This window comes from Jaculus jaculus, chromosome 18 (genome assembly GCF_020740685.1).
Source record: "Jaculus jaculus isolate mJacJac1 chromosome 18, mJacJac1.mat.Y.cur, whole genome shotgun sequence".
In the NCBI taxonomy this organism is placed as follows: domain Eukaryota; kingdom Metazoa; phylum Chordata; class Mammalia; order Rodentia; family Dipodidae; genus Jaculus; species Jaculus jaculus.
This window is the reverse complement of record NC_059119.1, coordinates 9,731,199-9,756,344: the sequence shown is the minus strand read 5'-3', so window position 1 is coordinate 9,756,344 and position 25,146 is coordinate 9,731,199. Positions and strand designations below refer to the sequence as shown.

At 40.4% G+C, this 25,146-nt stretch overlaps 1 protein-coding gene across 1 annotated transcript in view; it reads left to right on the top strand.

Annotated features, from left to right (window-relative positions):
• The window catches only part of Ctnna3 (catenin alpha 3), a 1,402,587-nt gene that overhangs the window by 88,492 nt on the left and 1,288,949 nt on the right, over positions 1-25,146 (top strand). Inside the window, exon 4 of the mRNA XM_045137244.1 lies at positions 7,563-7,729. Within this exon, the coding sequence (XP_044993179.1) occupies positions 7,563-7,729 (167 nt within the window). The remainder of the gene's footprint in view (positions 1-7,562; positions 7,730-25,146) is intronic.

Here is a 25,146-nt window from a genome sequence, read left to right as displayed (position 1 = left end):
AAAGTGTGACTCCTTTAACTTAGCTCATCTTTTTCTATTTTAGGTCTTTTGAAATTTTCATATGAATTTTAGTAATAGCTTACCAATTTCTTTAAGAGTGAGGAAAGACTGTGTTAGCAGCTATTTGTGATTTTGTATAACAATTTGGAGAATATTGTTCATCTTACCAACTTTAAACTTCTGTAACATGAACTATCACTGCCTATCTTTAGGTACTTATTTTAGCAATGCTTTTAGTTTTCAGTGCACAGGTTTTGCACTGATTTTGTTAAAATGATTCTTGAGTAGTTTATTTTTTTTGGATGCTACTGTGAATAGAATATATTTACTTTTGTAATAGTTCAGAAATCTCAATGTCTATCTCCATGATATTTTTGTGATCTCTTTGAGTTTGACTATATACCTTTGGTCTGTACAATTAGTCTTTGCAAGGTTTGTGTTAGGTAAGAATATGTACTCAGGCCCTGCGGTCACTTTCGTTACTTCTATCAACTGGGTCAAATTTGTCTTTACTGATTAATAGTCATTATTACTCTGAATGAAACAGTATTAGAAAAGATAAATTTGATGTGAGACTGGAATGTCTAGCAGGGCAAAACCTAAATTACCTTATTAATTAATTTTCTTATAAATGAAGCTTTGTCAAAGTTACATGTGATAATTTCTTTTTTTTTTTTTTTTTTCAAGATAGAGTCTCACTCTAGCCCAGGCTGACCTGGAACTCATTATGTAGTCTCAGGGTGGCTTCAAACTCATGGCCGGGAATTCTCCTACCTCTGCCTCCTGAGTGCTGGGATTCAAGGCGTGCGCCACCACATCTGGCAAATGTGAGAATTTCTAATAGACTCATCTATTTTTTAAGTTTAATTGTCTGTGTGTATGTGTGTGTGTTTGTGTGTGGAGGTATGTGTGTGTGTGCATGTGCTTGTGCTCACAGGTATGAATGCAGGAGGAGGCCAGAGCACAGTCTTGGATGTCATATTTTTTTAAAAATTTTATTTCAGGGGTAGGGTCTTGCTCTAGCCCAGGCTACCTAGAATGTACTTTGTAGTCTCAGGGTGGCCTCGAACTCATAGCAAACCTCTTACCTCTGCCTCCCAAGTGCTGGGACTAAGGGCATGAGCCACCACGCCTGGCCTTGTGTGTCATTCTTTGAGTATTGTCCATCTCTTCTGAGAGCAGGTCTCTTCTTGGCCTGGAGCTCATCAAGAAGGTAGAGTCGTTGGCCAGCAAATCCCAGGGGTTTACCTGTCTCCATCTCCCCATTGTCAGGATGTGAGAGTGCTAAGCATGCACCACATGCTGTTTATTTATCATTTAATTAATTTAGTTGCAAGGAGAGAGATAATGGAGATAGAGAAAGAGAGGATGGGAGAGAGAGAGGGAGAAAGAGAGAGGGAGAATGGGCATGCCAGGACCTCCTGCCACTTCAGATGCACTTCAGATGCACATGCCACTTTGTATGTCTGAATTTATGTGGGTTCTGGAGAATCAAAGCTGGGCCATCAGATTTGCAGAAAAATTTGGGGATCAAATTCAGGTCCACATGCTTGCAAGGCAAACACTTATATAAACTGGTTGACCTTTTTCCATAGTTTTGTGATTTCTTTTAAAATTATTGAGTTATGCCTTGGCATTGTCATTCTTAGTTTTCGTTTTTTTTCTCAGAGTCTTTAATTATATTTAAAATAGTATTGAAGTCTTTAGGACTTTTGCATATGGAGGATTATTGACTTGTTTGTGTCCTTTATAGTTGTGGGATGATGTGTATGTATATGTATATTTATTTTTGTTTGAGAGATGGAGAGAGAGAGAGACAGAGAGAGAGAGAGAGAGAAAGAGAGAGAGAGAGAGAAGGAGGGAGGGACATTGAGAGAGAGGGAGAGAGACTTGGTGCACCAGGGCCTCAGCCACTGCAATAGAACTCCATACGCTTGCACCACCTAGTGGGCATATGCAACCTTGCGCTTACCTCTCCGTTGTGCATCTGGCTTATGTGAGATCTAGAGAGTTGAACATGGGTCCTTAGGCTTTGAAGTCAAGCACCTTAACTGCTAAGCCTTCTTTCTAGCCCTATGATGTGTGTGTATGTTAATATATTCTTGGAGGGAGGTGTATCCGAAGATGGTAACATTTAAAATCAAATAGAAAAGATTTCTTATTGAAATTTGTTTTCTATGTGGGGATACTTGATAGAGATGATTTTTTTTTTTTGCTTTTTTTAAAATATTTTTTATTTATTTGTGAGACAGAAGGAGAGGAGAGAAGTACATAGGTGTTCCAGGGCCTCTTTCCATTGTAAATGAACTCCAGAAGCATGTGCCACTTTATGCAACTGGCTTTACATGGCTACTAGGGAATCAAACCCTGAATGTCAGGCTTTTCAAGCAAGTGTCTTTAACCACTGAGGTATCTTTCCAGCTCTGAGATTATCTTTTAATCATTGTTGTGTGTTCCATTCATGCTTTGCATGCTGAAGTGTTGGCAAATATTAGTTATATGAACAAATGAACTCATTATAAAGGTTAGGTGTTATTTCTTTTTAAAAAAACATAATCTTGTCACTCTCAGCAGCACAGGAATAAAATAATTTCAGGAGATGTCAAAATAAAATCAAAGCTGCACCTTCCTGCCAAGTCAGCATTTGGGGGATATGTAATGGGGATATATAAATGACAAAACTTGCTCATATATAAACAAGGAAGCTTGCTCATTTTTATCAAGAAAAAGAAATATTGGAAAAAAAAATCATGGGTAATTACCTCTAGTCTGCCACCTGAGTTGTGAGGCTAGTTTCTCACTTTGAAAATAATTAAATTGACATCAAGAATAATATCATAGAAATGTTCACTGGTGGGTGGTATGGAGTCAATAAGTTGTTGGGAAATAAACTCAATAGATGGCAATTATGGGTAGTTATTTCAGCTCAGAGTTGAACATTTAATTAACTTGTGAATGCATACTATCATCTCTTTTCAATGTTTGTTTCACAATATGGATTGCCACTTTTTCTTGTTTTGAGTATAAATAGCTTTAAATATCATATCTATTATATTTAATAGTAGGTGTAGGAAATATTTTATATGACTTATTTTGCAATTACTGTCAAGTTTCAATAAGACATGAAATTATTAACTTTTTAATTAATTAATTATTTATTTGAGAGAGAGAGAGAGAGAGAGAGAGAGAGAGAAAGAGACAGACAGAAAGAAAGAGAATGGGCACGCCAGGGTCTCTAGCCACTGCAAACGAACTCCAGATGCATGTGCCCCCTTGTGCATCTGGCTTACATGGGTCTTGGGGAATCGAACCTGGTCTTAGGCAAATATCTTAACTGCTAAGCCTTTCCCCAGCCCAATTATTACCTTTTTAAAAAAATGTATTTATTAGAGAGAGGGAGAGAGAGAGAGAGGCAGATGGAGAGAGAGAGAGAATAGGCGTGCCAAGGCCTCTGGCCACTGCAAATGAACTCCAGATGCATGTGCCACCATGTGCTTCTGGCTTATTGGGAAATGGAACCTGGGTCCTTAGGCTTTGCAAAGCAAGTGACTTAACTGCTAAGCCATCTCTCTAGCCCTTTATAATCTTTTTTTTTTTTTTTTAAACAAAATTCATCTTCTTTCTTTTAGATTCTGAAGGGTCACCTAACTGGCTTTTTCTTTTTTCTTTTCTTTGGTTTTTCAAGATGGGTCTTGTGCTAGCCTGGGCTGACGTGGAATTCACTATGCAGTCTCAGGCTGGCCTTAAACTCACAGCAATCCTCCTACCTCGGCCTCCTTGTGCTGGGATTAAAGGTGTGCACCATGACATCTGACTTTAATTTTTTAACTGAATTTGTCATTAATTTTGAAATTTATTTAGGTGAATAATTATGAAATATTTAAGTATTTTACTTTATCTGAAAGGTTATATCATGGACATTATCCAATCTCTTTATGTTGGGCCCAGGTTCAATTTTAGTGTGGGCCTGTTGACTGAGCCTCATGTAGTTGTTTTTGTCTGAATCACAACCAAATTACTTAAGGTTTTCAGTTTTATTATCTTTATGAAAGAGCTTACTGACATCTGAGAAGCTACCTAATTGCAGAATCTTTCTTGGTATTTTCTAATCCCTTTTGTTGCTTCAACCTAATGTTTTCTTTTTATTAATTTAAGTGAAAGTGTGTGTGTGTGTGTGTGTGTGTGTGTGTGAGAGAGAGAGAGAGAGAGAGAGAGAGAGAGAGAGAGAGAGAGAGAGAGAGAGAGACAGAGAGAGAGAGAGAGGGAGAGAGAGAGAGAGAGAGAGAGAAGAGGGGGGTGCGAGTGAGAGAGGGGAACATGGACATGATGGAGTCTTCTTACCACTACAAATGAACTCCAGACACATGTGTCGCTTTGAATATGGTTTTATATAGGATGGGTGCTTGGAAATCAAATCTGGACCAGCAGATTTTCAAGCAAATGCTCTTAATGTCTGAGTCATCCCCCCTTTCCACCTTTTTTTAAATTTATTTTTTGTTGACAACTTCCATAATTATAGACAACAAACCTTGTTAATTCCCTCCCCCTCCCACTTTTCTCTTTGAAACTCTACTCTCCATCATATCCCCTCCCCCTCTCAATCAGTCTGTCTTTTATTTTGATGTCACCATCTCCTCTTATTATGATGGTCTTGTTTGCATATGTAGTGTCAGGCACTGTGAGGTCATGGATATCCAGGCTATTTTGTGTCTGGAGGAGCACATTGTAAGGAGTCCTACCCCTCCTTTGGCTCTTACATTCTTTCTACCACCTCTTCCACAATGGACCCTGAGCTTTGGAAGGTGTGATAGAGATATTGCAGTACTGAGCACTCCTGTTACTTCCTCCCAGCACCATGATGCCTTCTGAGTCATTTGAAAAGAGAAGATTCTTTACTAAAAGTGAGAAGTGCTTACTGGGCAGTTTAGTGAGCACAGTATATACATTTAGCCAGACACCAGCAGGCATTACACCCCTAGGGCTCATGACTTCTCCCAGCATAGTTTTTCAGTATCAGGAATGTATTTCCTCCCATGGAGTGGGCCTTCATTCCAATTAGAGTGTGGTTGGTTTCCCCCATAACAGACATGCCACTATTACACCCATTGGCTCATTTGGCCTGGCTGGCCAAATTTAAGGCTGCATTGTCTATTGTTGAGTATCTACACTGGTGGTTTCTCTCTCTCATTGAACTGCATACAGGGTAGCTTTTTCCAGATTTCGGTCAGCTGATCTATAGGGAGGAGGTTTTTATCTCAGTTCCAGCAAGGTTCCTCAATGACTTTGCAGCCCAAGCATGTGGAGTGTTCAACAATAGGGCATTCCACCTTTTTTATTTCATGTATTTTTAAAAGTTGTTTTAATATTTTATTTTTTTTTATTTACGAGAGAGAGAGAGAATGGGCATGCCAGGGCTTCTAGCCACTGAAACAAACTCCAGACACATGTGCCACCAGGTGCATCTGGCTTATATGGGTTCTGGGGAGTTGAACCTAGGTTCTTAGGCTTCATAGGCAAGTGCCTTAACTGTTAAGCCATCTCTCAAAGTCTTCTTATTTATTTATTAGAGTGAGCAAGAGAGAAAGAGGCAAGGGGGAGAGAGAGAAGAGAGAATGGGCACATCAGAGCCTCTAGCCACATCAAACAAACCCCAGATGCATGCACCACCTTGTGCATCTGGCTTACGTGGGCCCTGGAGAATCAAGCCTGGGTCCTTTGGCTTTGCAGGCGAGTTCCTTAACCACTAAGCAATCTCTCCAGTCCTCCTTTTTTTCATATTTTTTTGTCTTGTGTTTGATTTCAGTTGGGCAAAGAATCTAATCTGTATTACTGTCTGACTGAAAGCAAATTACAACTTTATTTTTTGTTTGTGTGTATAGTGGTGTGTATGTGTTGTGTGTGTGTGTGTGTGTGTGTGTGTGTGTGTGTGTGTGGTGTGTGCATTGCACATATATGTGCCCATGCTCTTCTGCTGCAAGGGGCAGGAGATGAATGTCAAGTACCCTGCTCCATCACTCTTCCACTCATTCTTGTTTTGAGCTGGAATCTCTGGTCCTATAGCTTTCCACCCAACCTGTATTTTCCTCAGCTTGGGAGATTCTAGGGAGAGTCTCTGCTCTCCACAGAATTGGGGTCACAGATGCACATGACCACACCCAGCTATTATGTGGGTCCTGGTAATTGAACTCATTATCTCTAAGTCCTTCTCAAGCCTTCATGCTTGTACAAGAAGTGCTGTGCCAGCTGTCAAATTACAACTTTTAATAAGACTTTATTGAAAAATAAACCATAGTCTATGGTTTATAATGACAACCACATGCAGCTACATACCCAGTCTGTAAACTTGCTGATATCATTATAGCATACAGGCCTGAGGTCACACAAGAGCAACTGGCTTTTTTTTTTTTGCCCCTCCCCTAATCCTCCCTCTGCCTGCTATCATGAAGATTTTCCTTTTGCAGTGTACTGTTGTGAACATTTGAAAACAAAGCATTTGACTATTTTTTATTTTTAAATACCTGTTTATGATTAGAGTGTAATTGAACTCATTCTTTCCCCTTTCCTTCCATATAGCAGTTTGCTTAAAAGTTAGAGTCAGGCTTCTACCTTTTAATGAGTTTTTGAATTGAAATTGGTAGTTTCCCAATTAGAAACAAATAAAATCAGGCCCCTGGTATCCATTTTCAGCCTCTGAACTCTGTCATACCAGAGTATGGTATTATATATGCACTTGTGCATGTTACTCATGTGTATTAAACACACATTCACACTCATACTTGCAGAGACATATTCTACAAATCATATTGGATTATAAGCATAATCCTAGTTATAAAAGTTGGAATATACTTACTCTTGTTCTCTTTGGTTTTTCTTGTTCCTTTTCTGGATGTTTTGCTTATGCCATGTTTTCAGTATAATCACTGTAGTTATATGAGTGTTGAATCGTTTTTTTTTTTAAAATTTTATTTATTTATTTATTTGAGAGTGACAGACACAGAGAGAAAGACAGATAGAGGGAGGGAGAGAATGGGCGCGCCAGAGCTTCCAGCCTCTGCAAACGAACTCCAGACGCGTGCGCCCCCTTGTGCATCTGGCTAACGTGGGACCTGGGGAACGGAGCCTCGAACCGGGGTCCTTAGGCTTCACAGGCAAGCGCTTAACTGCTAAGCCATCTCTCCAGCCCTGAATCAGTTTTTTTTGAGGCAGGATCTCACTATAGCCCAAGATGGCCTTGAGTTCAACAGTAATCCTTCTATGTCAGCCTCTCGAATGAAGGTGTGAGCCACCACAGCCTATGGGCAGCAGTTTTCACTGGATGCTGCTAGTTGAGCATAATTTTCCTGCAGGAAGATGGTAACACACTTCTCTAAACTCCAGAGCATGTATGCTGCATAAACATTGTTTCAAAACCCCACTGTTTATTAAGGTGCTGTGCTCTAAGTTTCAAATGGCAATATTCTCATATTCTGTTTTGTCATGGAATGTTCTTGGTTGGCTGATGAATGCTGAAACAGGCATAGTTGAAACTTAATTGCAACTTTCCTTGGGTCCATATTTTACAGGTGAAGCCCTGAAGTTATCAGCTGAGAGATTTACGGATGACCCCTGTTACCTCCCCAAGAGGGAGGCTGTGGTTCAAGCCGCCCGCGCCTTGCTGGCAGCAGTTACCCGACTCCTCATCCTTGCAGACATGATTGATGTCATGTGTCTCCTGCAGCACGTGTCAGCGGTAAGGAAGAGGTGCTGAGCTTGCTGTGGCATTGTTCTTGCTTCTTGCTCATCCCTGAGGATGTGTTGTTCCTGGTGCATCTTTGCCTCATGCTCGTTACTTTATATTTTATGCAAGTGTCTGTGAAGGCCACAGAGCAGCCTTGGGTGTTGTCATCAGGAGCACTGTCCACATTTTATTTATTTTTTTTAAGACAAGCCTAACAGACTGGCCTTTTTTATGAGAGAGGGAGAATGAATTGGTGTAATAGGACCTCTAGGCAGTGTAGCTGAATTCCCAATGCATGCACCAATTTGTACACCTATGTGTGACCTTGTGCATGTGTCATTTTGTGCATCTGGCTTATGTGGGATCTAGGGAGTTGAACATGGATCCTTAGGCTTTGCAGGCAAGAGACTTAACTGCTAAGCCATCTTTCCAGCTCTATTTTGCTTATTTTTGTTTATTTATTTATTTATTTATTTTTGTTTAGTGAGGTAGGGTCTCACTCTAGCTGAGGCTGACCTGGAATTCACCATGTAGTCTCAGGGTGGCCTCAAACTCATGGCAATCCACCTACCTCTGCCTCCCGAGTGCTGGGATTAAAGGCATGCACCACCATGCTCGGCTCATTATTTTTATTTTATTTATTTATGTTTTGGTTTTTCAAGATAGGGTTTCACTCTAGTCCAGGCTGACCTGGAATTCACTATTCACTATGTAGTCTCAGGATGGCCTCAAACTCATGGTGATCCTCCTACCTCTGCCTCCCGACTGCTGGGATTAAAGGTATGCACCACTATGCCCAGCTTTATTTATTTATTTTTGAGACAGTGTTTCCTCATTGCCTTAAAGATCCCCTGTTTAGGCTAGACTGGCTGGCCAGCAAGTCCCAGGTATTCTTCTGTCTCCACCTCCCTAGTACTGGGATTATGAGTACATGTTACTACATGACATTTTAAAAAACATTTTATTGACAGCCTCTGTACATTTAGACAATATACCATGATCAGAGTTCCCCACCACCCTCCTTGTTCCCTTCCGAATCCCCACTCCACCTAACCACATGGCTTTTTTCCTTATTAGAGAGAGAAAGAGAGAGAAAGAGAGAGAGAGAGAGAGAGAGAGAGAAAGGGAAAGAGAAAGAGAAAGAGAAAGAGAAAGAGAGAGAGAGAGAGAGAAAGAGAAAGACAATGGGTGCATAGGGCCTCCAGCCACTACAGATGAACTCCAGATGCATGTGCCACCAAGTGCATCTAGCTTACATGAGTACTGGGATATTGAACCTGGATCCTCAGGCTTTGCAGGTGAGCACCTTAACTGCTAAGCCATCTCTCCAGGCCTCCACATGACATTCTTACATGGGTTCTGGGCATGGAACTCAGGCCCTCATACTTTCAAGGCAAGCACTTTATTGATGGAGCTATTTTCCCAGCCCTCATCTTAATGTCATTCCTCAGAAGTCAAACACATTGCAATGTGAAGACTTGTGATGTATACTTCAGAAGGATAAAGCCAGAAGTTAGTGGTCCTAAAGCCAGCGGGAAATTAAAGAATAGAAGATGGCTTGGTGATAATGAAATGGCAAGGAGAAAATTATAGATTTTTGACTATTAATATTATTATGTCCTATACCAATATAAATAACAGAATAGAATTACACAGCCAATATGATTACATATATAAATGATTTATATATAAATATAAATAATTTGAGAAAAACAAACCTTACATCTTAATACATTTATTATCATTTGTAAATGAATACTAATTTGCCAGATATGTTTTTCTTTGTGGTGTTAGGACCAGGGCTCAAAACCAGGGCCATGCATATGCTAAACAAAATCTCTTCCTTTAACTATGGTCTAAAGTCTGCCAGCTTCTCTGTGATGTCCGTAGGGGTCTATTATGAAAATGTACACATGGATTTAACATGAGTAAAATAATATTTTTAAGTAGGAGGAGCACCAAGCAGTGAGATAATCTTGCTTTTTTTTTTTCCCTCCAGGCAGATCAATTCAGCAGTTTTAGTAGAAAGAAAATGTCACTCAGGCCTTTAAAAAAAAGCTCCTTTATTTAGTTTGGGCAAATAACAAATAGTTCAGATAAAAAGGTTACAAAGAGCCTCTTAGAATCTCTGCTGAAGGTCCTGCCTTAAAAGACCCTTCTACTTCTGTCCTAAACCTACCTGTGTTTTCATAAAGGAATCTGGTGACTGTACCATTAAATGAATGATGGCCTCACTTGAATGACATTGTTGTCAAAATCATTTTCTCTAGTTGGTACACTAAACTCTTCTTTGTATGTTACTTGTGTTTATCATTGCTTATTTTGGCATGTGACCATTCCTTTGAACTTTCATATTTCTTTTTAAATTTTTTTTTTTGCTGTATAAAAGCAATTCTCTTTTTTTATTTTGAATTACTTGATTTGTTAACAGTAGACACATCCTTAAGCACATCTAAATTAGGTTTTCCTCACATGTGAGCACAGGTGTGAATAAATGCTGTAAACAAGAAGTGCAAGTGAATACAAAAGATTGAATCACCAGAAGTGTGCTTCCTAGATGGTCCCAAGTCCACTTAAAAGAGCAGTGGAGATTCGCTACCACCCACATGTATTCCATTACTTTTCAGGTGTTTCATTGTCTTCTGCCATTGAGAAGTTCCGAAGTTCTCCTTTCTCTCTTTGGAATATCATCTGTTCATTCCTATACTGACTCTTATCCTTAACCAGGTCACATGCAGACTGCTGCTAGTTCACTGCCTTACCTGGAAATCTCTTAGACACTTTCTTAAAGACAATTTTCAGTCTGTGGCATCATGGATTTATCAGTCTTGTAGCCCTAATCATAAAGGAAATGCATACTTTGGCATGACTTTACCCTTAATAACCCCATAAAAACTCTACGTGATCATCACTTTCTTGCTTTATTTCTCTCTTTTCTAACCAGTTTTTCAATTACTCACAATCCACTTATGCTCAAAGCCATCTGTCTACTGGGATATCTTTGCCCTTAAGATTTAGATAGAATTGGCTTGTACCATCATTCCATGTCCTGTCAAGTATAATGTTTTCCTCAAGATTTCTATGAATTCTCTGGGCACTCATATTATCAGGGTCACCTTTGGCTCTAGGCTTTTACTTCCACGGTAGTGCTTTCATTTATGCATTGCCATTTTACTTGATGTTCAACTAGAATTGAATGTTGCTTTTATCAGGGTGATCTCTCTTTCCCTCTCTTCCCCCTCCCTCTACCTTCTCTCTCTTCCTTAACAATGTATGGCAAACCTTACAGAAACTTGGGAAGATGAAGGGGAGTGTTTCTGTTTAAATTTTTTTTTTTGTTCACTTTCATTTATTTTTTTGAGAGCAACACCGAGAGAAACGGAGAGGGGGAGAGAGGGGGGGGGGGAAGGAGAAAGAGAGAGGGAGGGAGGGAGGGAATGAGAGAGAGAGAGAGAGAGAGAGAGAGAATGGACACACCAGGGCTTCCAACCACTGCAAACGAACTCCAGATGCATGCGCCCCCTTGTGCATCTGGCTAACATGGGTCCTGGGGAATTGAGCCTTGAACTGGGGTCCTTAGGCTTCATAGGCAAGCACTTAACCACTATGCCATCTATTCAGCCTGAGTGTTTCTTTTTAAAGAAAATATTATTTATTTCCATTTTGACATTTTCATACATGTACATATTTTGATGTCATTTTCCCCCAATTGCCCTTTCTTATCATCCCTCTCCCAGTCACACTCTTCTTCTTCCCTATTAATCTCTGTCTTACTTTCATGCCTTTTTACCTTTTTTTTAAAAAAAATCAATTGGGTTAAATTAGGGTCGTTTCCATGAATATAGGTGGAAGGTTATTTACTATGGAATGATCAATTTGCTAGTGGCTAAACCACTGATGAATTTGACTTCCTCTCTCTCAGCAACCACTAGGAGCCATTAGCTATTTTGGGAGATGTGAGGTCTCAGGTACCCTTTCCCCACCAATGGTGAGGTATTGACAACTCAGTCTTGGGCAGAAAACCACAGCTAGTGTGAATTCATGAGTGCAATGCTCTTGTTATATTCAGAAGACACTACTTTGCAGCCTTCCTTCCCATCCTTCTGCTGTTACATTTCTTTCCACCTTCCTCTTCTGTGAGGTTCCCTAAGCCTTGGAGGGGGTGGCTAAGATGTCCCATTTGAGGCTGACTACACAAGTAGTCACTTATTTGCCACAATTTTTCCAGCTATTCATCTCTGCACTAACCATTGCCCATTGTAGTGAGAGAAGCTTTTGCCATTGAGGCTTCAAGCAGTAATAATTTGTGTATAAATATTTAATATGTGGACATTTAGATATTTAGAAGCAGTTTGAAATGCTGCCCTTTTTAGCATCATTGCAGTAGTAAGTTCCCTCCTAGGGCCTATGTGCCTAGCCATAGGCTTTCAGCCAGGTTTATAGTGTCAGCATGAAATCCCTTCTGTGGAGTGGGCCTTAAATCCAATCAGAAGTCACTTGGTTACTGGAGGGGAGTGTCTTTGTATTGAACAGTACATCCTAGGATCCCAGGTGGCCTAAAAAATTGTTTATTTAATTATTTGATAGAGAAAGAGGAGGGAGGGAGGGAAGAAGGGTGGGAACGAGAGAGAGAGAGAGAGAGAGAGAGAGGGAGAGAATGGGCACACCAGGGCCTCCAGCCAGTGCAAACAAACTCCAGATGTGTGCACCCCCTTGTGCATCTGGATTACATGGATCCTGGGGAATTGAGTCTTCATCCTTTGGCTTTGCAGGCAAATGCCTTAACTGCTAGGCCATCCCTCCAGCCTCAGGTAGCTTTTTTTTTTGGTTTGAATTTCTGTTAGAAGTTGTCAAGATTCTTTTTTTCCCCCTTTTCTTTATTTTGGAGGCAGACTGTCATGTATCTCAGGCTGATCTCAAATTTACTATGTAGCTGAGCCTGATCTTGGCCCCCACCTAGGTGGACCACCATGCTGTGTGTGTGCGGTGCTGGGTATCAGCGTGGAGTGTCATGCCTATTAGGCAAGCTCCTTCACAACTCGGCTGCATTCCCCTTCCTTTTCAAGGTCCCATGACAGCTTCGTCTCACTTCTCTTACGCATTTTTTTTCCCTGCCTATATTCCCCAAATTCCTCTTCATTGGGCTGCAGTAGAATGCTCTCTCTCACCACACAACATGGCTTCTTTTAATGTGTGCCCTTTGGGTATCACCATCTATTTCAAATTACTCTTGAGTGTTTTCCTCAGTGTGGACAGGGCCCTCTCAAGAACAACACTGTAGTCAGAGATGGCAAAAGCACCTGCAAGCACTCTCACACGTCTCTTTTACGAGGAGGGGATCTACCTTAAGGACACAAATCTCTTCTGCATGTACACACTTCTTCCTGAGGTAGGCATTTGCCTTCTTACTTTCTGGCATGATTTGGATTATAGTGGACAAAGGCCTCCCTTTTCACGCTTCTCTCATTTTATCTCTACTATTTTATGCAAGCTTCAGCTCTTCCTTCTTCCCCTAGACAAAACTTACAAGTTTACAGTACAGCTTTAAAAAATTTTTCTTCCAGGGCGGGGGAGATGGCTCAGTCGTTAAAGGTGCTTGCTCGCAAAGCTTGCCAGCTGGTTCCCTTCCCCAGTACCCATGGGAAGCCAGATGCACAGTGTGGCTCATGTGTCTGGAGTTCATTTATTTTCAGTGGCAAGAGGCCCTGGTGTACCCATTCTCTCTCTTATTCCCTCTCTGTCATTCAAATAAATAAAATAGGCTATAAAAATTTCTTCCTTATGGCATAATCTTAAAGATATTCTTTCTACTCCTTGATACTGTTCGAGCAACACATAGCTGACTTTGAGCAGTTAAATCCTACAGTGAAGGTGGTTAAACAGAGAGCATTTTAACTGGAGGGAAGGATACATATTCACAGACCCAAAATAGTTCCCAATGGCTGAGATGAAGGGAGACTGTATGAGGAACCAGAATTGAAGTGGCAGAGGTAAGTGTAGACCTACTTGTGAAAACTTTGAAGGTTAAACTATATTCTAAAAGTTTGGGTGTGGGGGGGGGAGATGAGATGGTACAAGCAGATTTGCGTTTTAGGATTATGATGAAAGCAGAGAGCTAGTGAAAAAGCCTATGTAGTCATCCCATTATGGAACCATGGGTTGAGTGGAGAAAGGATGAAAGAAAAGAAGGAGAAACAGTCTACAATTTGGAAAGTGATTGGAGTCCTTTAGGATGGAGGGAAACATCAGGGGACTTCTAGGATTCTGGTTGGTGTTTTGAACGTTGATGTGCTACTGTTTCAGAAATGGAAAAGCAGCTTATGGGTTTTAGATATCTTGGATTTGAGACACTTATGAGAGATGTGCAGGTTCTAAATGATGTGTTTGAGCTCAGGAGTGCAATTAAGACGAGAGGTTTGGAAAGCCTCAGGAAGAGAGCAGTGTGTTTGCATGCAGCCACTGGGGAAGGTTTATAGTGTGAGCTCACATCCCTGAGGCCTGAGGTTCAGTGGAAAGCTCACTCAGTGAAGAATTAAGGTTTGTCTTAGAAGAAATAAATTATGTAATTTTTGCTCATTCAGTCTCATGGGACAACTATGCTTTCATATTAATAAAATGCATATGAGAAGATTTTTAACAACTTAAGTATGATCTATGTGCCATAAAAATCCTCAAATTGGCCTTGGAATATTAATTGTACAATTCACAGATTTTGAGTAAATTTTCTGCTATACAGTCACTGATGGGAGGTTTTGGGAGTCTCCGTGTCTCTGTATATCTGATTTGGTAGGAGTTGAGTGTTCTCTGTGTCTATCTCCTTCATCCTTGTGCTGGTACCAGGTTCACTGAGAAAGCAGTTCTTGCTCATTACCGCACTAACTCTATGGCTTCAGCTGGTGCCCAGGTGAGGTGCAATGGGCTGATTCTATCCTCAGGTTCCACGTCCATCTGAAAAAGAGGAGCACATTCTCCAGTGGAGAATGAGGTCAGTGCAAGATAAACGGATATCCATTCTTTATTTTTTATAAAGAATTTAGTAGGTGTAGGCCCTCTTGTAGCCCACTATTGGTGGGAGCTTGATATTGGAGAGCAGGCTCATTTTTGGATATGGTTCTGATTTGTTTTCTCATTCCAGGTATGGGTTCTATTCCACTGAGCAGATCTGTTAGCCAAATCAAGAGCAGTTGGTAACCCACCATGGCTGTGTGCCCTTGTGTGAGCATCACATCTACTGAGTAGCTTAGACCATGAGCTGCTTAGACAAATGTTGGTCATTTTCCCCCAGTTGCTCATGTAACACCTTCTGGCACTAGACAAGCTAACTGTCTGGGGATTGACTCTCTTCCAGTTTCCAGCCAGGTCGCTCCATGTTCTGTCACAACAGCATATTGTGCCTTCAGCACTAGGGTCTTACCATTAACCTTTGGTGGGTCATCAAGTACTCTGACAGAATTCTCTCTTCTTTTGGGAAACGCTGTAGGTCTCTCTGATCAACAGCTCATTGTGGTGGATGTTACCCAAATGCTGGTATTAGGAGTTATAGGTCCGTGCTAATGGAGAAGGAGGAAGAAAAATATAGGTAATATAAAAGAGAAAGAGAGAAAAGGGAGAGAGAGAAACAGGAGAAGATTGAGGATAGTATTATACCCTTTCCAGGCCCCTGTGAATCAGGCATTCTCTCTAAGCACCTGATGAAGGTTCAACTCTTTAGTATGTCTTTCAGGATGTAGGATTTTATGGCACCATTTCCATTTGGATTGTCCCCCCACCCTTACTCTCCCCTCCCACCCCACCCTCCCTATTGTCCAGTCCTGGAGATGTTTATTAGGTATGTCAGCATCTCGGGCAGATTCAGTTTAGGAGCCATAGCTGAGTGAGACAATGTGATGATTATCTTTCTGCAATTGGGTGAATTTGCTGAGAATGATCTGTTTCAAGTTTGACCATTCTTCTTCAAATTTCATTGTGTTGTTTTCCCTTACTGCTGCTTAGAATTCCACCGTATAGATATATCACATCTTAGTTATCTTATTCGTCTAATGATGGACATCTGAGTTGATTCCAGCTCTTAGCTATTATGAATTGAGCAGCTATAAACATGGTTGAGCAAATGTCTCTGATCTGAGGTTTGGAGCTTTTAGGATAAATGCCCAGTAAGGGAATAACTGGGTTTGTTGGTACCTCTATAGCAATCCTCTTCAGGAGACTCCATATTTCTTTCCATACATTTCCATCACTCTTCCATGGTAGGCCTTGTTCCCACTTGCCATCACTTCCCATCCCAGTACTTCTCAGATTGCTGGTAGGAAGTAAATTTTTAAGTTAAAAATTTAAATAAGGGCTGGAGAAATGGCTTAGCAGTTAAGGCACTTGCCTACAAAGCCAAAGGACCCAGGTTTGATTTCCCAGTATCCACATAAAGCCAGATGCACAAGGTGGCACATGAATCTGGAGTTATTTGCCATGGCTAGACAACCTTGGTGGCCATTATCTCCCTTTCTCAAATAAAATAAATATTAAAAAAAATCTAAATAAACCAGGCATGGTGGCACATGCCTTTAATCCCAGCATTCAGGAGGCAGAGGTAGGAGGATCACCATGAGTTCAAGGCTGCCCTGAGATTACATAGTGAATTCCAGATCAGCCCAGGCAAGGGTGAGACCCTACCTCAAAAAATCAAAACAAACAAACAAAAAATCTAAATAAACATGCAACAGTTATTGAGTGACTTCTTAGTTCAGTCCTCATTCACCTCTGAAAGGTGCCATCAATTTCATGACAGTGGTCTTTAACAACCTTACAAACCTCTAAATTTATAAAATAGTAAATTGTAAAAGTATATTATGAATTCTAGTAGCAAAAGGGCTATTTCTGAGGAACTGGGGAGATGAACAATAGTGCCGCTTCCGTAGTGAGCCTGCCAATCAGTGCCAGGGTGAAGGAGACTGACACTGAGGATGCTCAACACCTACCAAAGCAGACATCCAGAAACTCCTGAGAGCTCAACACTGAGGTAGACTTCAGACTCACCCACCACGGTTTAGGGAATTCTGCAGAAGAGGGGGTGGAAAGACTGTAAGAGTCACAGGTTGGGACATCATGTCCAGAGGCATTGCTTTCCTCAGTAGCTAACAGCTGCTTCCACAATGCATAACCCACAGCCCCACAGGGGACACCTGCAACCCTGCTGAGGAATGAGGGCAGGGACAAGGGAAAAGATGGTACCAACACATGATGTACCCATACTAAGTATGTCTGTATTAAAAAGAAAGAAAGAAAGAAAAACAGTGCTGTTTATCTTTTACTCCCAATTTCTTTCTTTTAAAATTTTTATTAGCGTTTTCCATGATTGTAAAAAAATCCTGTGTTAATCCCCCCCCCCACTTTCTCCTTTGAAATTCCATTCTCCATCATATTACCTCCCCATAACAATCATTGTACTTACATATATACAATATCAACCTATTAAGTACCATCCTCCCTTCCTTTCTCTTCCCTTTATGTCTCCTTTTTAACTTGTGGCACATTTATACAATGGAGTTCTACTCCCAATTTCTTACATGCCTGGTATGTTGTTCATTGATAAATAGTTTTAAACCAATGCCTCTGATTTTTCTTCAGCTGATCATACAACCTTGTTTAAACTTTTATTTTTGTTTGGTTTTTCAAGGTAGGGTCTCACTCTAGCTCAGGCTGAACTGGAATTCACTATGTGGTCTCAGACTCATGGCGTTCCTCCTACATCTGCCCCCAAGTGCTGGGATTAAAGGCGTGTACCACCACGCCCACCTAGTTTTACAACCTTATAGGCAGGCAAAGACAATTTGTACTATGTTATGCATAATACAATAAAAACAGACTTGGCAGTAAATTGTTCAGCTATGCAGCTATTAAATGGCATAGCAAGGATTTGCTACCTCAAACCTCAAGACTGGCACGCCTTCAATTACATAGGACTAATTGTAATTATCTTCTGATTTTAACTTTTGTCATTATTTCTTCTAGTATATACATCTGTATCCACATTTTCATTTTTGTAAACTTTTTTTTTTTCTAGGTAGGGTCTCACTCTAGCCCAGGCTGACCTGGAATTCACTATGGAGCCTCAGGGTGGCCTCGAACTCATGGCGATTCTCCTACCTCTGCCTCCTGAGTGCTGGGATTAAAGGTGTGCGCCACTATGCCCAGCTTTGTAAACTTTTTTGAAAGAGTTTCATATAGCTCAGGCTGTCATCAAACTTGCTATGCTATGTAGCCAAGGATGACCTTAAACTCCTGATCCTCCTGCTTCTATTTCAGAAGTGCTGGGATCATATACGTATGGACCACTATGACTGGCTGAGATGTAAGCAGCTTCTTCTCCCTTCTTCTTCCTCCTCTTCTTCTTCTTCTTCCATATGTAAGAATATTTACTGAAGTGATATTTATCATGGCAAAAACCCAGGCAAAGTTTATACCTATTTATAGAACAAAGTCTGAATAAATTATATGTTCAGCCATAAAATAGAAAGATTTCCCCACTATATACTGCATATATGTATATATGCATATGTATATATGCATATATATTAAAATTTTATTTTCACAAAATAAATAATGTCAACATCAGCATATATGTTTGTAAATACATTTATTATATGTGATTAAATAATGAAGAATGGAGCACTTATTTTCTATCTGCCTCTTCCTCTCTCTCCATCTCTCTTAAATAATTAATTAAATAAATAAAATATATTAAAAATGAGAAAGGAGAAAGGCATCTTCACATTGAGAAAAAAGTATTTGCAAAGAACAGCAAATAATATGTTATTTATATACATTTAATTATGCATATATATGTATATGTGCATAAAGAAACATAATAAAATGATGACTGAAATCCTTACATTGCTTATCTTAAAGTGGCAGGATTCAGGTGATTTTCATTTCTTATACTAACTTTTTTTGACAATTTTCATACATGTGTATAATACACTTTTACCATTTTCACCCCTATTATGTTCTTTGTCCTCCTCCTGCTAAACCCCTTTCTTCCCTTCTTCTTAACTCTCACTTCTCATTTCATGTCTTTTTTCTTTTTGACTTACTGAATCTAATGCTCGCATAGGCAAGGCATTATTTACTAGGGCTGAACAACTTAACAGGGCATACACTATTGAAGAAAATGTCTCCTGCTCCCTTGGCAACCATTAACTACCAATAACTCCTTAGGGAGGGGTAGGGGCATCAAGAGTCCCTTCCCTATCTGCAACATCATGTTGACTGGACCAATTTTGTTCAGGTCTTGTGCAGGCAACTCCAGCAGCTGTGAGTTTGGGAGTGTAATAGTCATGTCATGTTCAAAACACAGCATTCCATAGCACTCCTTTCCATTCTCTGACTCTCATATTCATTTCACCCAGTTTTCCACAATGTTCCCTGAACCTTGAAGGGCTACTATAGATGTCCTATTTAAGGCTGAGCATTCAAAGTGTAAACTTTTTAAAAATATTTTTAGTGCTGGAGAGCTGGCTTAGTGGTTAAGGTGCTTGCCTGCGAAGCATCAGGGCCCATGTTCAACTCCCCAAGTCCCATGTAAGTCAGACACTCAAGGTGACATGGCACATGTGCCTGCAGTTTGACTGGAGTGGCGGGAGGTCTTGGCATGTCAATTGTCTCTCTCTCATAAAAAGTTAAAAAATATTTTTATTCATTTATTTGCAAAGGGGATGGGGTGGGCACACCAGGGCCCATTAGTGCTTCAAATGAACTACAGATGTGTGTGACACTTTGTGCATCTGGCTTTACTGTGGGCACTGGGGAATTGGGCCTGGGCCATTGGGCTTTGCATGCAAGTTCCTGTAACTACTCAGCCATGTCTCCAGCCCAGATGCAAACTACTTGACGACTAGTATTAACATCTCGTACGCTAGCTTGTGAAATAGGAATGAAAACCAATGGATTAAGTTCAGAAAAATGAAAACATTCTTTTTCGGTAACACCTTATTGCTGGAGACTGTGATTGCCATGTTTAAATAAGGTAGATGAGCCATTTCTTATTAGTTTACTCTAAACATTGATATTTATAGAGCATCGATAGGCTATTTTTAGACTATTCTTTTCTGCTTTGGTCTCCAGAATCTTCTGGCATGTGTCAAACTGGTATTTCAGGGACATTATGATCTCACTTGATAATCTAGAGCCTTCAGTCAGGCTCTTCTGGATCTGCTTTTTTACAAATAGCACCATGAATCTGGAGTTGCTTTTTATGCTTCAGGTAGCACCCACAATTTTGCACAGATTCACAAAATATGAAGGTAAATGACAGCCATTGAGGTAGCTCTTGTTTTGCAGCAATATTGTTTGGCATTTTTTCATCAGCGGCACTTGTAGTCTGCTGGAGTTGTGATGTTATTTGAATCAATTGATCTGACTGCAACAGGAAGCCGAGACATCGGCAGTGAGGGCTAGGGAAGCTGTACTTGCCAGAGTCCTGGCAGCATCTTTTTTTTCCTGCTGTTTCAGCTGATTTCTCCTTGTCCCTTTCTCGAATTATTCCACGAATCTACATAATTTTCACAAACTGATTGGGTGTGTGCTTTGTATAGAACATTGGCTTAGATTTATTTAAATATGTATTATTGTCAGGGGAAAAGGAGAAGCGATCTATTTAGGAAGAGGGAATGCTGAGTGAAACTAGATGATTTTCTGTTGCTTTTTTTTTAAATCCTTTTTCTTGTGAGGCAGATTTTCAGCTACTTTAATGGGAGAAGAACAGTCATGGCCTCCATTGTTTTATTTGATCGATTGCTATTATTACTATTTCTGAACAGTGAGACTGTGATAATAAAGAAAACCACCCTGGGAATGTTTGCAGTACTTACTGCTACTGTGGATGCGGGCGTGGGTATCACTCCATTCTTATCTTGTATGCCCTGTGACATACGATAAGGGACTCAAATAGGACAGAATTGCATTTGTTGCTTAGCTCAGAGATCACTTTAATATCCAATCTCAGTTTTACAACATACTGGGTTTGTTTTTGGTTTAAATTAATTCACTACCTTTTTTGTTTTTTTGGTTTGCTCGTGTTTGTGTACTGTGTTGTGTGGTATGGACTGAGTATGTGCATGTGTGTATGCTATATGCACACGTATGTGTCTATATGGTGCCACGTGCACTTATTGTAGCAGGGTGCTCTTGCCTGTGCTGGCCAGAGCAGAATGTCAGAAGTCTCATTTCACTGTTCTTCTGCCTGTTCTTATTAGAGCAAGAGTCTGGAGCTTGCCATACACACACATGCACGCGCGCACACACACACACACACACACACATACACACACACAAATATATATTCTTTGTGAGCTCCTGCAATTCTCAGGTCTTTGCTCCCCTATAGGCCTGGGGTTATAGATATGCATGGTCATGTCTATATGTTTATGTGGGTCCTAGGGATCAAACTTGAGAGGTTTCTCTGGCTTCCTCAGGCACTTATGTTTGCAAAGGAAGTGCTCTTGACCATTGAGCAATCTCTCCAGTCCTGGATTTTTTTTTTTAAGTTTGAATTTGGTTTATAATAATCTTAAAAAACAGACAGGATAGCTAGGCATAGTGGCACACACCTTTAATTCCAACTCTTGGGAAGCAGAGGTAGGAAGATTGCTGTGAGTTCAAGGCCACCCTGACACTACATAGTAAATTCCAGGTCAGCCTTGGGCTAGAGTGAGACCCTACTTTGGAACCTGCCCCCCAAAAAGAAAAAAAGCAGGATAAATCCAAAAATCAATAAATTACTCAAGAGTTCTTGATTTAAATTAAATTCTAACTTAAGACTTTGAACAGGTAAGTTCCAAGGTTATTAAAATCTCTTCAAAGGGCCGGAGAGATGGCTCAGCAGTTAAAGGCACTTGCTTGCAAGGCCAAATGGCCTGGGTTTAATTCCCTAGTTCCCATGTAAAGCCAGCCGCATGAAGTAGTGCACGTGTCTAGAGTTTGTTTGCAGTGGGTAGGAGGCAATGGTGTGCCCATTTCTACCCACCCCCACTTCTTTCTCTTGGTCTCTTTCTTAAATAAATAAATAAAACATTAAAAGAAACTCTTCAAGGGACCTCAGACAAATGGGGGCAGAAGAGAGGGGACAAGAGTTTGATAACCCAATGGAAATATGATCAATTTGTAGTATGCTCATATATTCAAGTTCCCAACAGAATTTACATAAAAAGAAGCAGATTTTTTTTGAGAATTAATTGTGCTTCTTTTCCAAATTATCTCCAACTAGCATATCATTTATTTTGAGAAATAGTTGATATAATGAATTTACAGTGTGCCACTAACAGAAAATCTCAGAGGTCTCTTTCAATAATCCAGAATTGAAAAGAAAGGAAAATGTCATGCCAAGTCAATATCATTTTTTAAAAACAATTTTTATTTATTTATTTACTTATTAGAGACAGAGCGTTGGGGGCGGGAGAGGGAGAATGGCTGCACCAGGGCCTCTAGCCACTGCAAACAATGTCCCAATGCATGTGCCACCATGTGCATCTGGCTTACGTGGGACCTGAAGAATTAAACCTGGGTCCTTAGGCAAGTGCCTTAACAGCTGAGCCATTTCTCCAGCCCCAATATCTTTTTTTTTTTTTTTTTTTTTTAGATCTGGCCATTGCAGAGAAGGTTGTGGAAAGCTTCTCTCACTATTAACAAGGGAAGCTTCACTATGGGCATGGTGGTAGACAATGATAATATTCAAACTCAACAAGGTTATAAATAAGGCTATTGAGAGCTCAACACTAAATGAGATATTCCTGCTATACCGTCCAATGTTCAGGGACATTGAGGAAGAGGGAGTGGAAAGAATGTAAGAGACATAATGTTGGAAGGAGTAGTTTGTAAGCACTGTCTTCCAGACATGAACTGACTGGTGCATTAATAGATCTTACAATGGTTGTTACCATCCCCAGAAGATCTACATAATTTGGAGCCAACCAACACTAAATAGAGGATAGAGGAGGACAAAAAGAATGAAATACTAAAATAGAAGAAAGACTCCTTAGAAAGAGGAGAGCTGCTCAATGAACTAGGGGTAGAGGAAGAAGTACTTAGAAGGGTAATAGGAGGGAAATGTGATCAAATTACAGTATGTTCATGTATTAAAATTCTTAATAAAGGGCTGGAGAGATGGCTTAGCAGTTAAGCACTTGCTTGTGAAATCTAAGGACCCCTGTTTGAGGCTTGATTCCCCAGGACCCATTTAAGCCAGATGCACCAGGTGGCACATGCATCTGGAGTTCAATTGCAGTAGCTGGAGGCTCTGGTGCACCCATTCTCTCTCTCTCTGCTTCTTTCTCTCTCTGTCTGTCACTCTCAAATAAATAAACAGAAAAGTTCTTAATAAAATATATAAAGAAAACTTCAAAATACCTTGGAAAGTTACTAAAGAATTAGAATAAAATATATAAGAAAAGGCCAAAAAATTATCTGGGACTCAGCTTACCCAGTCTTATTTTTATCTCTGATACCCCAGCTTCATCTGCAAAGGAAAATGATTGCTTTTAATACTGAGCACTTTAGTGTCCGTGCAAGTAGTTGGAGGTGCAGCATGTTTAACAGGAACCCCAGCCAAAGTTATACTACAGATGTTATATGACTTCTCCATGACAACTATTTGTTATTGTAAGTGAAATCAATCTACTCAAATAAGTGCAGTCATCGTCGTTTTAGAGTGCTTAGAACTCTTTAGTATCAATAAATGGAAGGTATAAGTCCTGATAATGAAAATTCAAGCTAACATCTCCACATTATGCAAACTCCGACCTTTAGGTAAAAGACTCCCAAGATGATGCATCGTTACTGAATTTTCTCTCTTCTTTGACCATGAACATATTACCTGGAGTTATTGCTTCTTTGTTTCTTATTTTGAAGTGTTATGATGTATTTCCCCTAAAATTACCATATAAGGCTTACAAAGATGAACTTAAAGAGGAAATGTTTAAGAAGAAAAGATAGTTTTTTTTTGGTCCAGATTGACCTGGATCTAACTCATAGCCTAGGCTGTTCCTGAGCTCACAGCTGTCCTTTTACCTCTGCCAGCATGTGTGGATCTATGTATCAGCCGCCCTGCCTGATTAGTATTTTATTTATTTATTTATTTATTTATTTATTTATTTATTTATTTATTTATGAGAGGGAGACAGAGAGAGAGAGAGAGAGAGAGAGAGAGAGAGGGAGAGAATTGGTACATTAGGACTCTAGCCACTGCAAACAAACTCCAGACACAGGCACTGCCGTATGTATTTGGCTTTACTTGGGAAATGGGGAATTGAACCTGGGTCCTTAGTCTTCAAAGGCAAGTGCCTTAACGCTAAGCTATCTCTTCAGTCCTTGCTGGTATATTTTTAAATTGTTTTGTTTATTTTCATTTATTTATTTGAGAGTGACAGACAGAGAAAGAGGGAGGGAGGGAGGGAAGGAGGGAGGGAAGGAGGGAGGGAGGGAGGGAGAGAGGGAGAGAGAGGGGGGAGGAATGGGCACGCCAGGCCCTCCAGCCATTGCAAACAAACTTCAGATGCATGTGCCCCCTTGTGCATCTGGCTAACGAGGATCCTGGGGAATCGAGCCTCAAACAGGGGTACTTAGGCTTCACAGGCAAGCACCCTGGCTAGTATTTTTTTTTTTTCTTTTTGGTTTTTCAAGGAAGGGTCTCGCTCTAGCCCAGGCTGACCTGGAATTCACTATGTGATGGGTGGCCTTGAACTCACGGCAATCCTACCTCTGCCCCAGTGCTGGGATTAAAGGCGAGCACCACCATGCCCAGCTTCTGGCTAGTATTTTTTATGAAACAGAAACTGTAAACTGTAAAGAACATTTTAGAGCTTAATGACTTGATTGGTAAATGGTAATTACTTCATAAATAAACTTGCTTTAATTTACAGAATCTTAGATCCGATATTTAATTTGAACATTGTGAGAAGTGACCAAGAAATGGGCAAGGCATAGTAATGATCAAACAACATGAAGAATATTTAATATAAATATTAAAACTTTGCTGGGCTGGAGAGATGGCTTAGCAATTAAGGTGCCTACCTGCAAAGCCAAAGGACCCAGGGTCGATTCCCAAGGACAAGGTGGCACATGCATCTGGAGTTTGTTTGCAGGGCTAGCAGCCCTGGTTTGCCCATTTTCTCTCTCTCTCTATCTGTTTTTTTCTCTCAAACACATAAATCAAATAAAATACATTAAAAGAAACAAAACACTTTGTTGAGGTCTGGCAAGGCAGAGACATGAGGATCTTTGGGTCCCATTGGCCAGCCAGTCTAGCCTAATTGGTAAGTTCCAGGTCAAGGAGAGCCCTTACCTTAAAGAAAGGTAGATGGGATTCCTGAGGAGCCCTACCTGAGGTTGTCCTGTGGCCTCCACATTGACACCCACACCCGCATACACATGCACAAGTGTAC